General features: G+C 44.1%; 1 protein-coding gene across 3 annotated transcripts in view; it reads right to left on the minus strand.

Annotated features, from left to right (window-relative positions):
* The window catches only part of snx29 (sorting nexin 29), a 123,865-nt gene that overhangs the window by 61,599 nt on the left and 47,622 nt on the right, over positions 1-14,644 (minus strand). For all 3 annotated transcript variants that reach the window (XM_079372537.1, XM_079372536.1, XM_079372538.1), the window contains exon 15: positions 2,216-2,322. In XM_079372537.1, the coding sequence (XP_079228663.1) occupies positions 2,216-2,322 (107 nt within the window). The remainder of the gene's footprint in view (positions 1-2,215; positions 2,323-14,644) is intronic.

Here is a 14,644-nt window from a genome sequence, read left to right on the forward strand (position 1 = left end):
CTTTTTCTCTCTGCTGCTCTCTCTCTTAACACAAAAGAAATAACTCGGAAAAAACCCGATAATCATTCCCCGATAACTGAAAAGGGGAAAAAGGGGGATAATATAATAACCCTCTTTAATGTAAGTTTTTTGTATATAGTTTGAGCCTTATCAAAGGAGAATTTCTGTCACAGTTATGAAAAACAATTAACTCCATGGTATCAATTTATCCACTTCATCCATCCATCTATCCACTGCAGTCACTTTGAGTGAATGTAGAATACAACAATTAGTGTTCGGACACATGAAAATATTTGTCCCTATTGTTCAACTCTAACTAAGCTCATAGAAGAGGAGACATTGTGTATCTCCTGCACAGTATCAGGCTGAGCAGGAGCTTGAGGTTTGGCTCAAATACAAACAAAGTCCAAGTCAATACAACACATTAGCATCATTAAAGCTAACCAGGCCACTCACTCCGGCTCCTTTCCCAGGTTAATGAATGCCGCTCTCGCTCCAATATTTATTCATGCCTGGCAGGCCTGCATGAATTCAAGAGGACTCGATGTGACATTTGGAAAAATCAATCAGCTGCTGGGTCACAGTTTGTCTCTGTGGCTGCAGTGAAGAGACCGCTGAATCAGTATGTTGACAGCTGCTCATGTAAATGGCACCTTTTCTGAATCCTGATATCAGCATGTGTTTGTGTGTATTCCTTCAGCCCGAAGAAAAATACACAGAAAAAAAACATTCACTGCATAAAAATCCACAATTTTCACATTTCTGGTGTCCTTCTCCAGCCTGATAGAATCGTGAACATCTTCCCCACAGTTCTGCTGAATACAAAGGCAAAACTATTTAATGACCAGAACAGTTGGAGAAATTGGTTAACAATCATGACAAGTCTTGATTTTTCTCAAGGCTGTAAAAAGACCAAACAGAAACCTCCTGTGTTGACAAATGAAAACGGCGCGGAAATGCCAAAACGTGCAGTTCACCGAGTGTCACAGTCACACCACAGACAGGAAACTGTTTCCAGCCTGGTGCAAAAAAACAAGAGAGGTCTGAGGAGTTATTGTCCTCATGGGCTCACACAGCGCGTGTGTGTGTGTGTGTGTGTGTGTGTGTGTGTGTGTGTGTGTGTGTGTGTGTGTTTGGTTAGAAACAGGCTTGTCCACTAATATTTTCAGTGTATGTAAGAGATCAATACTTAGGTCTTGAGAATGAAACCCTGTTTACATCATGTCATGTTTCCGGTCAGATTATGAAGCGTGGATGAAAGCGGCCTGTCATTGTCTTTAATGGTCTCCTCTCACACACCACAGGCAGCCTGGCTGGGACCAGCAGGCAGCCTGTGGTGTGTTTGTGTCCCTCACTGGTCCTCCAGGCTCGCTGAGAACACCGGGTCGGGACCGGCAGCAGATAAATAAGTAAACCCCATTAAAAATGGACCACACACACACACACACACACACAAATACACGTGCATAAAGAAGTGAAAATGTTGTTTGGCTAAACACTGGTGGAATTATTTCTTATTAAAGAAATATAACACCAGGATTAATTATTCATGTGGAACACACACACACACACACACACACAGATGGTGCTGTGCTGTTATTACACATGTTCAGCACATGCTACAGTCTGTATGAAGCTTGTGATCAGCGATCAGCTCTTGGCATTAAGAGTAAGAGGAACAAGTCTTTCTTTTTCAAACTGGAGCTTGGTCAGTTTTCTCCTCCGTACAAACACGTTAGCCTTCTTACTGAACGAGTCAAGTTTTTCCTGAGTGACCCATAAATGAATCCATTAAATAAGTAAAGTGACTTTGAGCTAACACAATCATCGGCTCCTCGCTGTGCCGCTCCGGCTTGAACTCTGTTTGAGGTTCTGACAGCAGCAGATGATACAAAGAGTGAAAGGCAGATGGAAAGATCATGTTTATCCTCCTCACTCAAATAAACTGAAGGAATCGTCTTTCTGTTTGGAACAAGAGGAGCAGGGACTTTCTTGGTAGGAGTTAATAAGACGACAGTACAAGTGTGCTTTGAAAATAAACCCGATGTTTTAATGTCGTTTCAGTGTCTGACCTGTCACCACTCATCTTTTATGAGCTAAACTCCGGCCTGCAGACGCAGCGCGGCAGAGCACACACTGACGAAGCTGTGCTGTGGTAAGTCTTAGCACACACTGTGTTGCTCTCGTACAGGGTGTAAAATGTAGAAGAGCTCACCTCGATGAGTTTGCGCTCGTAGCTGGAGGCCAGTTCCTCGATGTCGCCCATGGACTTGTTCTGCGGGACCGGGGCTTGTTCTTCACTTGAAGGCAACACCGACAGAACTGCAGAGACAGAAGCTTCATATCATTAAACAGAAACACAGCTCAAACTGAACAACAGAGGCATGTTATATAAAAACTACCAGCCCGGTAAGAACAATCACTCGGCATTGTATTTAATTAATGATAACCAAAAAACTGACTCAAACACTTCACTGTATGTACAGTGTGACAAACACACACACAGATTTCTGCTTGTGAGAAACCGTCTGAGCGATGTGTCACAGTGATAAAGCTCCCTCCTCTCTCCATCGTCTGTTTTACTTTGACTCTGTCCCGACAGGAGTGCACAGAAACAATAAGCTCTGTCGCTCGCTAACCGGAAAAAAGTCATCTCAGCGGCGCCTGAAGGGAAGCGTCTGAGCCCATAAACATCGACTAATCTGATTGGCTCTGAGGAGAAAGGCAGAAGTTAGCTGAAGTTGGAGCTCTGCACGGTGCAGTGGAGGAGGGGTTGGGATGCTTTAGTAAATGAAGAGCGATGCTTCGCTGCCTCACCGCCCAGCTGACGGAGAAAGAAATACAAAGAACATTCAGTTTGTCCATCGGCTGCACAGAGCTCAGAGGAAGGTGTGGTGAAGGCTCATCAGGGAAGACTTAAGGTTCACACGGCAGGATTTTAAAATTGTCGGCTGATTTCCCAAACTTTAGAGACCACACACATGGTGATAAATAATCAGAGGTTTTACAGTTTCGGTCGTACAGTGTGTGGTGTGCGGCCACACGGCAACATCAACACACCACACACCAACCGATTTCACTCGTGAACGTCCTGATCAGACGGGAAATCTCACAAAACCTCTCGAGATCAAACGTGATTCCAGAGTCAACAAACGGACGGAGAGGATGTAACAGGGATCGTTTGTGCTGTTTTTATGTGAAACACACGTTTTAAAAAGAGGCGTCGGTCAAAGGAGAGGAGACAACGGGAGCATGAACTGTACTTGCTACATGATGATATGGAGGTGACTAGTTGTTGTTTTGCTCCCGGTGTTTTCGCTACTACGTCACCTCGCCTTCTGATTGGCTATGCCTCACAGTCAACAGGCTCGTGCTCGTTTCTCCTCGGGGGGATCTCTCACCACACATGATGAGAGATCGGGCCAAAACAATCCGACCAGACGAGAGCGGTCTGAACACACCACACACGGCAGGATGATCTTATAAGATTATCTTATGATGATCGGAGATAAAGAAACTGTCTGAATGTGTTGACATCGATGGACGAGGACCGTCTGTCCTGGTTTGGACCGATGCTTCTAGAAGTTAGCAGAGTGGGCATCGGCTCATTCTGAAGTCTCCTGTGAGGAACTCGTGTTTTGAGTCGGGCCTCCTTGTGTCCCGTCTGCAGCGAGCTCAAAATGCTCTTACTAGTCTCTTAACAGGAAGAAACAAGCGAGCGCACATCCCTCCTGTCCTGGCCTCCCTTCGTTGGCTTCTTGTCCATTTTGAAATGTTTGCTGTTTGAACGTTTCGGCTCCATCCGACCTCTCCGAGCCGTCTGTCCCATCAGGAGCTGAAGCGCCAGTCACAGTTTTGAATGAAGTTCATTCAGTGACTTTCTGCTAAATACAGATAAAAATAAACTTCTTTGACCTTTGGGCTTCCTCCTGCTTCTTTTGTCTGTATCATGACAATAATTCCCCAAATCACTCAGTTCACTGCTGAACAGGATATTAAAGATGCAGAAAAGTCTCCTCTCTCTCTTTTTAATTAGAGCATCTTACATTTAAAAGAAACTATCAGTTTATTGTTTTTGATTCAGTAAAAGAGAAACGACTGACTGTACACATGTAGGAGAAACATACAGAGACAGAAATCTGAGGACACACACACACACACACACACACACACACACACACACACACACACACACACACACACACACACACACACACACACACACACACACACACACACACACACACACACACACACACACACACACACACACACACACACACACAGAATTACATTATGTTGGCTGCTCAAAGGGCCCAGCAGCAGAGCAATCCCCAAGCTTATCTTTAGCCCGCCAATAGCTTTACTGTACACCTCAGTCAGCAGCCTAATAGCCTGGAAAACTACTGTACACACACGCACGCACACACACACACACACACACAAAGAATGAAAATGTATACATACTGTAAAATGCAATAAAAGGAGACTTCCACAGTGAGAGAGGGAGTCAAGGAGACATGCACAGACAATGTGAACAACAAAAAAGATTGCAAAGAAACACCTGACACACACACACACACACACTCTCACACACACTCACTCACACACATACACACACACACACACAGGTTTGCTGACGGTTGCACTTGCCGCACATATTTCCCTCAGCTCTGAGTTTTTTACCTCTCAGGTAGAATTTCTGTTACCTGTCACATTGACAGACTTTTAATAATGACACATACACACAGGGTGTTTGGGAGAACGAGGGAGAGAGAGAGAGAGAGAGAGAGAGAGAGAGAGAGAGAGTGTGTGTGTGTGTGTGTGAAGAGAAAGGTGTGTGTGTGTGACGAGTTACAGAAAGTAGGGCCCTCACACAGATGTTCCTGACTAAAGGAAATTGGGTAGACAGCTGGTCTGTAATAACAGAGCTAACTGAGCAAAACTCCCCAGCAGATGTGTGTGTGCATGTGTGTGTGTCCGAGCGTGTGTGTAACATGTGGAAGACATTAGTGTAGTTGAGCTGCGTATGAGCAATCCACTGCCAGTGATACTGCTGCAGAAGAGTATCCGATTATAAAGCAGTGTGTGTGTGTGTGTGTGTGTGTGTGTGCTGTACTGTGCTATTCCCTGAAGTGTGTATCCCCTGGGTTGTCACCTGAGAGTGTGCGTCTCCAGAGACAGCACTGTAATGATCACAGTGTGCGAGATAATGAGCCCGTTTAGTGGCTCCCCCCCAACACACACACACACACACACACACACACACACACACACACACACACACACACACACACACACACACACACACACACACACACACACACACACACACACACACACACACACACACACACACACACACACACACACACACACACACACAGGCTAAAGCGATGTGTCTTCAGTATTTTTCGTGTGCATGAGACAAATGTCAAATATTAAATATGAAAACAAGCAGATCAGCACAAAGACATGAGTTCCCTCTTTGTCCACAGGGGGCGCTGAAACAGACGCTTTCAGTAGGAGGTGACCAAAAGTCAAAATGAATGAGATAAATATTTCTGTTACACTCAGGTTGCTTTAGGTCTCACTTTCTAGTTTATCACAATAAACGAAGGTCTGAAACTCCCGGATTCATCATTTTTTACTGCCATGTTTTGTGTCCCTTCAGGCGCACCGTAGATGATGCTACTACTGCTGTAGTCAAAGAAATATAAGAAGGACACTGATGCATATTTCAATGTTGTTTTACTTAAAACAAAAAAATAATTAAAATAAAAAAAAACCCACTGTCAGTCAGACAGCTGAAGAGTCACATCCACCTCATGACGTCAAACATTTCACTATTCCACCTTCATAATTTACCTGTTTGACACACGGTGGATACTAACTTTTAACTGGTCACCTGAGCTGTTTGTGTGTGTGTGTGTGTGTGTGTGGGGGGGGGGTCATTCAAAGGTCGGCAAGGTCATTTTGTCATCACTGCATGAGAAGATGCAACAGTGGCTTAACCTCAATACGTCAAAGGGCAAAATATAGCGCCCGATTGTGTGACAGACGAGTGGTTGTGACATCATTGGCTCTTTGCTGCATGTTATCCCTCCCTCTCTCCAACAGACGTTTCCTGTCTCTCTCTTTAGCCGTCGCCAATAAACCAAAAAAAGTGAGAATAATCACGAAAAAAGAATTCAAAAAATACAGTAAAAAATTGGACATATTATGAATAATCCACTTTAAATGCGTTTTTTGAACATTTATTTGGGCAACATGAGTGTCTGAAATAAATGTTTGTGGCTGTATAAGTCTTACAACACAGAGAAAAATGCTCCGTTTGAAAATGTCTCAGTTTGTGACATCACAAGTTGGAATCTGGTAAAAAAAAATAATAATAAAAAATCCCCTCCCCTCCCCTGGTACCTCCACCCATGGACTCCACCTCCAGTCTAGAGCTGAACTTTTACACAGGTCGGCCATTTTTATTCTCGCCACAGAGCAGTGATGTCTACGGGGAAAATTCAGGGGGCGGGGCTTATTGCATTTAAAGAGACACACACACTTAAACAGAGCGTTCTGAGAGAGCTGGTTTCTCCTCTGCTGCTTGGTTATATTTGGACCAAAGCTCAGAAACACAGATGTTTCATTTAGAGCACAGGAGGACTGTTTGAAAAGGTGGATAATATTAAAGTTATTATTAAAGTTGAACAAAAGGAGCATAATCACAACACTTTGAAGTTATCGTGTCAGCTTTATTCACTGTGTTCCTTCTGAATGCTGCTAAGCAAAACAAAGCAGGAATAGAGTACTCAAATTAGAATTGACTTGTAACCTTGCCCTTGTGTGAAAACCCTTCCTCTGTGGAGTGGGAGCTTTGAGGGCTGATAATAATGCTGGAGCAACAGCAGGGCAGAGGCTGACACACTTGACTAATGCTGCTCCGTCCATTAGCAGTGAGGAGACGTGGCTCTGCATCCACGACCTCGAGCACACAGCGGGGCTGGAGAGCAAACAAACGCCGGTCCCTCCCCAGCCGAGGCGCTCGGCGAGCCTGCTAAATAAAACATGTGCGTGGCTCCCTGCACAACAGCACAAAGGCGCAATCAAGACGAGTGCTCCTCGCAACGCAACGGCACAAACCCGGGGAACTCGCACCACGCCGCAATTGGGGCTTTTCTGAGTCGGCCTCTTATCTTCTTATGAAATCGTTCCCGTCCCTCCCAGCGCCAGCTCCCACTGCTTTGTTCTTTCAGTTGTTGTGCCCTTAAACTTTCTTTCATGTCTTTTCCCCTTCCAAAACGCGTCCTCCTTGTTGCTCACGCTTCTCTTTATGAAGTATCGACTCGGCTTCTGTTTCCCCCGACTTTCTTCCAAACTTCCACCTTCCACTCGCTTATGCAACCTTCATTCTTCCCTCATCTTTGAAGTTTTCCTCGCTCGCCCTCAATGTCCTTCCCACCATCTCTCCTTTAGATTCCTTCTTTTTTTTTCTCTCCCCATATCCCGTATCAATCATTCATTTCCATTCAACTTGACCTGGCAGCGCGCCGTGCTCTGCTCACATCAGTCCCATCCCACTAATCATGGATGTTGTGAAGGATGGCTTCCTCCTTCCTTCCATGCATATCAATGACGACATGAATAAAAACATGTTTCACACACACAGTGCGCAGCGTGTGCGCAGACAGGCGTCACACTAAATTGGTGTTCCTCTGTTCATCATAATAAAAGTACGAGATGAAAAATGGCTACAAAGGAGCAGAAAAAAAAAAAGGCAGCGTGCATCGCGCACACATTGTTCCACACAAACGGGGAGTTAATCACGCACACGTGCGATAGAATTCAAGATGGGCTGGCGAGGGAGCGTGCAGGCGGCTGACTGAGTTAATTAAAGAGTGCTAATCAAAAGCAATCTTCTGTAATTCTCTAATCGTTCATAGTTCATTTCTCGCCCTCGCCTCCATCCGATAACACGGGCCGTTTTGTGGCGGAGCATGTATGTGCATTTAGAGAGGGGAAGGAGAGATCACAAGCGTTTCACGAGCACACACGTGAGGAAGCAGGTGTGGAAATCACTCTTCTCCTCGCTCTCACGGCTCCAATCAGAGAGCTCTGCTGCCGGACCTGACTCATGCAGACACCTGCTGATCATGAGTGGAGCACAGCTGACCTTCAGATTACGCATGAATGTATAAAAACACAGAGAGAGAGAGAGAGAGAGAGAGAGAGAGAGACAGAGAGAGAGAGAGAGACAGAGAGAGAGACAGAGAGAGAGACAGAGAGAGAGACAGAGAGAGAGAGAGAGAGAGAGAGACAGAGAGAGAGAGAGACAGAGAGAGAGAGAGAGAGAGAGAGAGAGACAGAGAGACAGAGCGAGAGAGAGAGAGAGAGAGAGAGAGACAGAGAGAGAGAGGTTTGAGGTTTGAGGTGGCACAAATGTTTCCTGTCAGATATGAGAAGCAAAGGAAGTGAGAGAATCAGAAACAATGACTTTTGACGGGAGCTTAATTAATACTTCACTTGATTAAAAAAGAAACAACTGACTTAATGTTCTGATAAATCTGATACACTCGGGTTGACCCCATATAGTCGATGATGAGATCGTCAAAGCCTCCGTCCACTCACAATAGAGCACAAGGATCATTCCAGCTGGTGTCTCATTGGACACAGATTTGCCCATCAGAAGCAGCTTACTCTGGATGAGTAGATGGCCAAAGCGATGAGGCGGCGCCTCGTGTTCAGTCCTCCAAGAGGGAGGCCCAGGTTCAAGTCCGACCTGTGGCTCCTTTCCTCTCTCTCTTCTGCCATTTATCTATGATATCCACTGTCCTATCAAATAACAGCAAGAGCCAAACAAGTTCTTAAAAAAGAAAAAAGCAGCGGATCCGTTTTGAGAATTTCACTGGCTCCAATAAATGTCAGCCATTGGCACAATCGGGTGCAGGCGGCCTTCTCATTGGCTGTTTAGAGGTGTCAGAGGAATAGCAGAGTGTTTTAAAGCTGTGGATCATTGTGTGTATTTCATGTGTTTGGATGTTTACTGGATTGATCGATGGTGGATTATTGTGATCAGGAGGGTAAATGTTCAGACGGTAAGTTAAAGACGATGTTTGCTTGTTTGTTGCTGATCTAACCTGCACACACCAAGCCGTCAGTACTGGACAAGTGAAATATGGTGATAAGTTTACATCAAGTCTTATTATTGGAGAAATTGTTATTTCAAGTCTAGAAGTGAAAAGTTGAACAACAGACAGGCCAGGTCCATGAAACAAGTGGAAGATAGAGGGAACGGACCAAGGAGCAACCTGTATAATACATGTGTCATGAAAAAGTGATGGAAAAGTTACGACACGTCATCAACATATGCATGAACCACAAGATGTCTTATTTCTAAACCACGGGCTATTTGTGTGGATGTTCTAGTTTTATTTCAAACAACCCTTTCATCTTTTTTTTTTGTATTCTTGGTTCCATTCTTGGCTACAGAATAACTCCAATCAGAGCAAATCATCCAGCCTCAATCACCACCAAAACGCAGCCTGTTTCCAGCGCTCACTAAAAAGGTAGAGGACGTGTAGAAGGAAGAATTATCCTTCTTCACACCGCACAGCGAGTCAAATTATGTCCCGACGCTTTGAAGAGAAACCTGAAAGCTTTGTTTCTTTCATTCAGTTTCAAGGAAATGAGGACGCACAAAGAACAAGGCTTGACTCAGAGTTCTGGTTGACCTGCTCCTCGAACATGATGCTGGATAAGTTTATCAGAATCTGATGGAAAAAGAGAAATAACAAAAACGTACATCTCTTCACGCCTCGCATCGTAACGAGAAGTGATGACTCAGACCGGATGTATGAACAGATGGTCGTGACTCATGCTGAGCAAAGAAGACATTAACAGTGTTTACAACCGACAACCGGGTCCATAGCACATGATCCATGCAAGACATACTCAGAGTTCTTTAAATCCCCGTTTCCACCGAGCGGTCCGGTTCGGTTCGTCTCGGCACGGCGTGCATTTTGCTGCGTTTCCATAAAATGATCACAGGAAAGATTCTCAAATAACCGACCCGTACCGTCCCACTTTTTGGGACCCTTCCTTTGGGGTGCCAAGAATATCGAGCCGACCCGAAAAGGTGGAGCTAAATACTGCAGTCCGCTGATTGGTCGAAAGCATCGTCACTTCCCGTGTGACAAAGGTAAATAAAACCCCGCCGTGTTTAAATACACAGCCGATTGTTTACGTCCAAAAAATCCTTGGGAGTGAAATATCTGTATTTTTTTTTTTTGAATTTATCTGAGATTTGCCAAAATAGAAAAAGAATGACATCACACAACGTGTGAAGATTAAACTTCAATAAAAATATCAAGTAAATCATAAAGAAGCAACAAAGAGTTTAACTGCAACGAAACACTTTTTTAAGATTCAACATTACGTCTCGTGTCCACCTGGACACTCATTCATACACTGCCAACAAAGCAGTGGAAGCAACACGGGGTTAAGTTTCAGCATATTTCATTATGAAGTGGCGTGACATATCTTCGGTGTTTTAAAGGTCACAGATTGATGTCTTGCTTAGGGATGAAAGAACAATGATCTACGAGCTTTTACTGTAATGATCCGATTTGTTTGGCACGATCGATAAAGTCCATGTCGGACTGCGACTGTTCGATCAGATCATCAGGACGTGTGAGCTGAACACGCTGTAAACGGCTGCGTGGAGTCAACACTCGGACGAGATGATTTAGACGCAGCTTCATGCACCTCAACAAACCTGGCTCGTATCTTTGAACATATGTTTGGACCGTATGTTCACATATGTTTCTAAGCTGCTGCTGCCAGCGCGAACGCCCCGTCACAACTTACGGTGTGTTTTTCCCCCCTTCATCGGTACACTGTGTTCTTTGCTTGTAATTACTCGCATTATCTGTGATTTTCCATTTCTCTCTTCCCGTCTTCTATTCTTCGCTTCTGCAATGACCCAGTTTCCCCAGAGCGATTATTAAAGTTTCATTTTATCATCTGCTCTAATCTGAAGTGCTCAGCCTTTGTCCGAGCTTCACACCTAAGGCAGCATGCAACGCTATGTGACCAGGATGTTGACACGGGGCATTGATTGTGTGTGTGTGGGGATCAATACTGTCATATTATGTCGTCTAAATGATTTGATTCATATTCATACTAAGTGTTGGAGCATATAAGGAGCTTAATCAGAAAATGTGCATTCATAAGTAGAAGGACAAATTGGATTCTAGTGATCATGTGTCGTTGCACGCTGTCAGGATTTCAGACGAGCGTTGCATGTGTACAAGCGGGGACAGAACACGGGCTGATCATCACGTGCTGATCGGTACTGAAAAAGATCAAACACACATTTGTGAATTTCTTCCTTGAAGAATCCAACTTCAGAAGTTTTTCTCCAACCTGTGGAGAGAGTTTCTTTACCTTGATGGTTTCTCAGGAAAGAAGAAGCTTTTTTCGGTCGGTTATTTATGATGAAGGAATTTCTCCCTGATGTTAACTGAGCATTTACTGCACCTCGACATAACTGACTTTGATTGCAGTTGAATGTTTTATCAATGTGAACACGGTTGGTAAAGTCATTAACAGAAGAAAACAAGACAATAAAAGTGAACTTGCAGGTTGGTTGTTCTTCCAAAGGTTACGATGCAATATGGTAGAATATGCACAAAGAAAGAAAAAAACACTTTGGAGGAAAAGGAGACACGGTGGGTGATAATTGAATTTAGTTTTTATACGTCTCTACAGTGAGCACAGCATGCCCTGTGCTGTTCAACAAATAGGTAACAGTGAGTTCAGAGGCATCAGGAGAGTGATTATCCCCTTCTCTTCACATTATCCTGTCTGCATGCCATTAGGAAGATTGAGTTTCTGCTACATCTTTGACCTGACAGTGCTGCCATCTTTCAAGCGTTTTATTCCTAAAGTGTTTTTGAAAAGGTTTGTGTGCGCCAGCGTGCAGGAAGAGATGGAAATCTCATTATAACGCTGATCAAAGCAATTATTAGAAAAAAAGAGACACTTTGACCCCAAACTGTCTGAGCTGGAAACATCACATCACAGTCAAAGAAAAAAAGGTATCGAGCCTCAATCGTGCACAAACTAATTCACGCATTTACAGAACACGTGCAAAATGTGAGCCGCTCACACTGCGTTCACCGTTTACCTGCAAACATAACAGGCCTGGAAGTGAGCGGCTTAGAAACCACTGAGAGAACGCAGCAAACATTTTAAAGTGCATGAAATATTGTGTATACAAACACTTTGAGAAAGAAACAAAAAAAAAAAGTAAAACGCAGCAGTTTAAGTCTTTGGGCAAGTTTTAAATCACTGATCTGAAAACATTGAAGAGGAGAGTTATGAGTCTCAGTATTATAGAAAACATCAACCTTTCAGGTCTTAAGTATCTGATTGATGTGTGAAAGATTGATCAGGTCTTTGTTCTGTGTTTTTTTTTCCATTTCTAAAAGCTCAGTAATGGTTAAAACCCACAGTGTGTGTTGTTCGAGTCCTCGGCGATCACACTCGCATCAGAAACTGAACATTTGACTTTTTAATACGCAAAAATTCAGGAAGCAGATTCTGGAATAAAAGGTCTGACAACCTTTAGGGTGCACTTTGAGACGGCCAAGGTGTCCCGTACCGCCCCCCCCCCCCCCGAGCACGGTTACCATGGTTACCTCTTGTAGATAAAGTCATCAAACCACACGTGCATGTCTTCACGTGATTAGTTTACAAGATGGACAAAGTGAAAAGTCAAATGTAAAGGGAGAGTAACACAGAGAAGATGACAGCGAGTCATGTCAGTGAGACACAGACAGAACAAGGCTGTCCATGTTGTGCACCCACACGCTTGTGCCAGGACCAAGGAAGTGTGCCGTGCACTCACACTCATCAGACAGACTGGACTTTAGGGGGGACGTGTGCTTAGTCACAGTAGTGTGAGTGCACCCTTAGTGACCTAACACAGGGATTCCCAGAGTGTGGGGGGGTCGGGACCCTCTGACAGCTCGCGAGACACCGAGGGGGGCGATGCCTTCGGTTTTATAAATTAAATCTGTAATTTAAACTGTATTGTTACCCATGATTGTGACATGTAAAGATGGAGCAGCCTGTAGGGTCACTTTTAATAGCAGATGAGATGTGAGATTTACACAAATACATAAACGTTACAAACATCCTCAGTCAGAGTAAATTCAGAGCGGCTGTGGACTTCAGTGTGTTTCCATAATGAGGCTCTTAATCAAGTGTCACTGATACAGCACAGGGTTTCATTAGAACACTGCAGTGCTAACATGTGTAACAAGGTTAGCACCAACGAGCCAATCATCTGCTCTGTTCTCACCACAGCACGCCTCTCTTCATATAGTCAGCTGCACATGTTCAACAGGATACGAGAGCGCTCCTCGTCCTTCAACGACAAACAGACGGAAAAGTCCGCTGAAGACTGACCGTCTGTCTTGGATTCTAACTCCAGGAGGCTCCAGATAAAGACAGAGACAAGGACAGAGACAAAGACAGACACTGTTACACTCTTCAAACCACCAACAAAGACACGAGAAAAAAAACTGAGTGAAGCATCTTCTAAAAGGTTCCTTTGTGTTCACTTGAAGAAGAATCCTGCTGTATGGATCAAACAAAGTCAACTCTTTGACTCAATACAGCTGAGAAGCTTCAACAGGATCAAAATAAATGTGCCGCCTGTCACACAGGAAACATGACCACAAACATGTTCACAGTCTGGTTAAAAAAAACAGATTAGCTCTGGTTAACACACTGCAGTGAATTTCTCTCTGACGCTGACCTTCCATCAGATACGTGTGAACTGTGCGTTCGCTCCGGTGCGTTACGGCTCCGTGCCCCCTCGTCCATCAACACCCAGCTCAGCCCGCAGCACGGAGAGCACAGCCGGACAGCTGCAGAGCCAAGACAAAGGAAGTCCTGCAGTCATTTTACAGATTCACTGGCGAGATGACACGGTGCACGCCGTACTTAAACCTTAAATAAACCTATAAACACAAATACGTTTTTGTTTTATTCTGAAAGTAAACTGTGACTTCCAGTCCTGGTTCTTCTTCTCTGTGTTAAATTGATGCGTCATTCAGATCTGCAGCGGAGCCAGTGGAAGCACAGACACTGGATAATAGAGAAGAGTTATTGGGAAAAAAAGGGGCGTGGCTAATCTGATTGGTGTGAGGGCGCAGTGGGCCCGCCTGTTACAACACTTTTCCAAAATGTCAAAGTTTTCTTCTGATGCAAATCAAAGAATGGATGGTTGTTTACATTGTTACTTTTTGTTTTGTTACCTGCTACTTTTTTATTTTTATTTTTATTGTATATGCTGCTGGAACCTAAATTTCCTTGAGGGAGTCATCCCAAAAGGATCAATAAAGTTCAGTCTAAGTCTAAGTCTGTTAAAGATCAGTATCAGTTTTCCTTTGTGTGTTAAATCAAACTTTCTTCTCAGGCTGTTGGAGACGTCGTCACAGAGGCCTCTTTATTTCCTCCCCTTCTGAAAATCTTTTCCCACAAACCTCTCTCACCACGCAGCACAGCGGCTTTGCTAATTGACTGCCATTTTAGAAAGTCAATGTAATTGCTTTTTGGTTATTGTGTTAATAGTCTCAGT

This window comes from Symphodus melops (genome assembly GCF_947650265.1).
Source record: "Symphodus melops genome assembly, chromosome: 21".
In the NCBI taxonomy this organism is placed as follows: domain Eukaryota; kingdom Metazoa; phylum Chordata; class Actinopteri; order Labriformes; family Labridae; genus Symphodus; species Symphodus melops.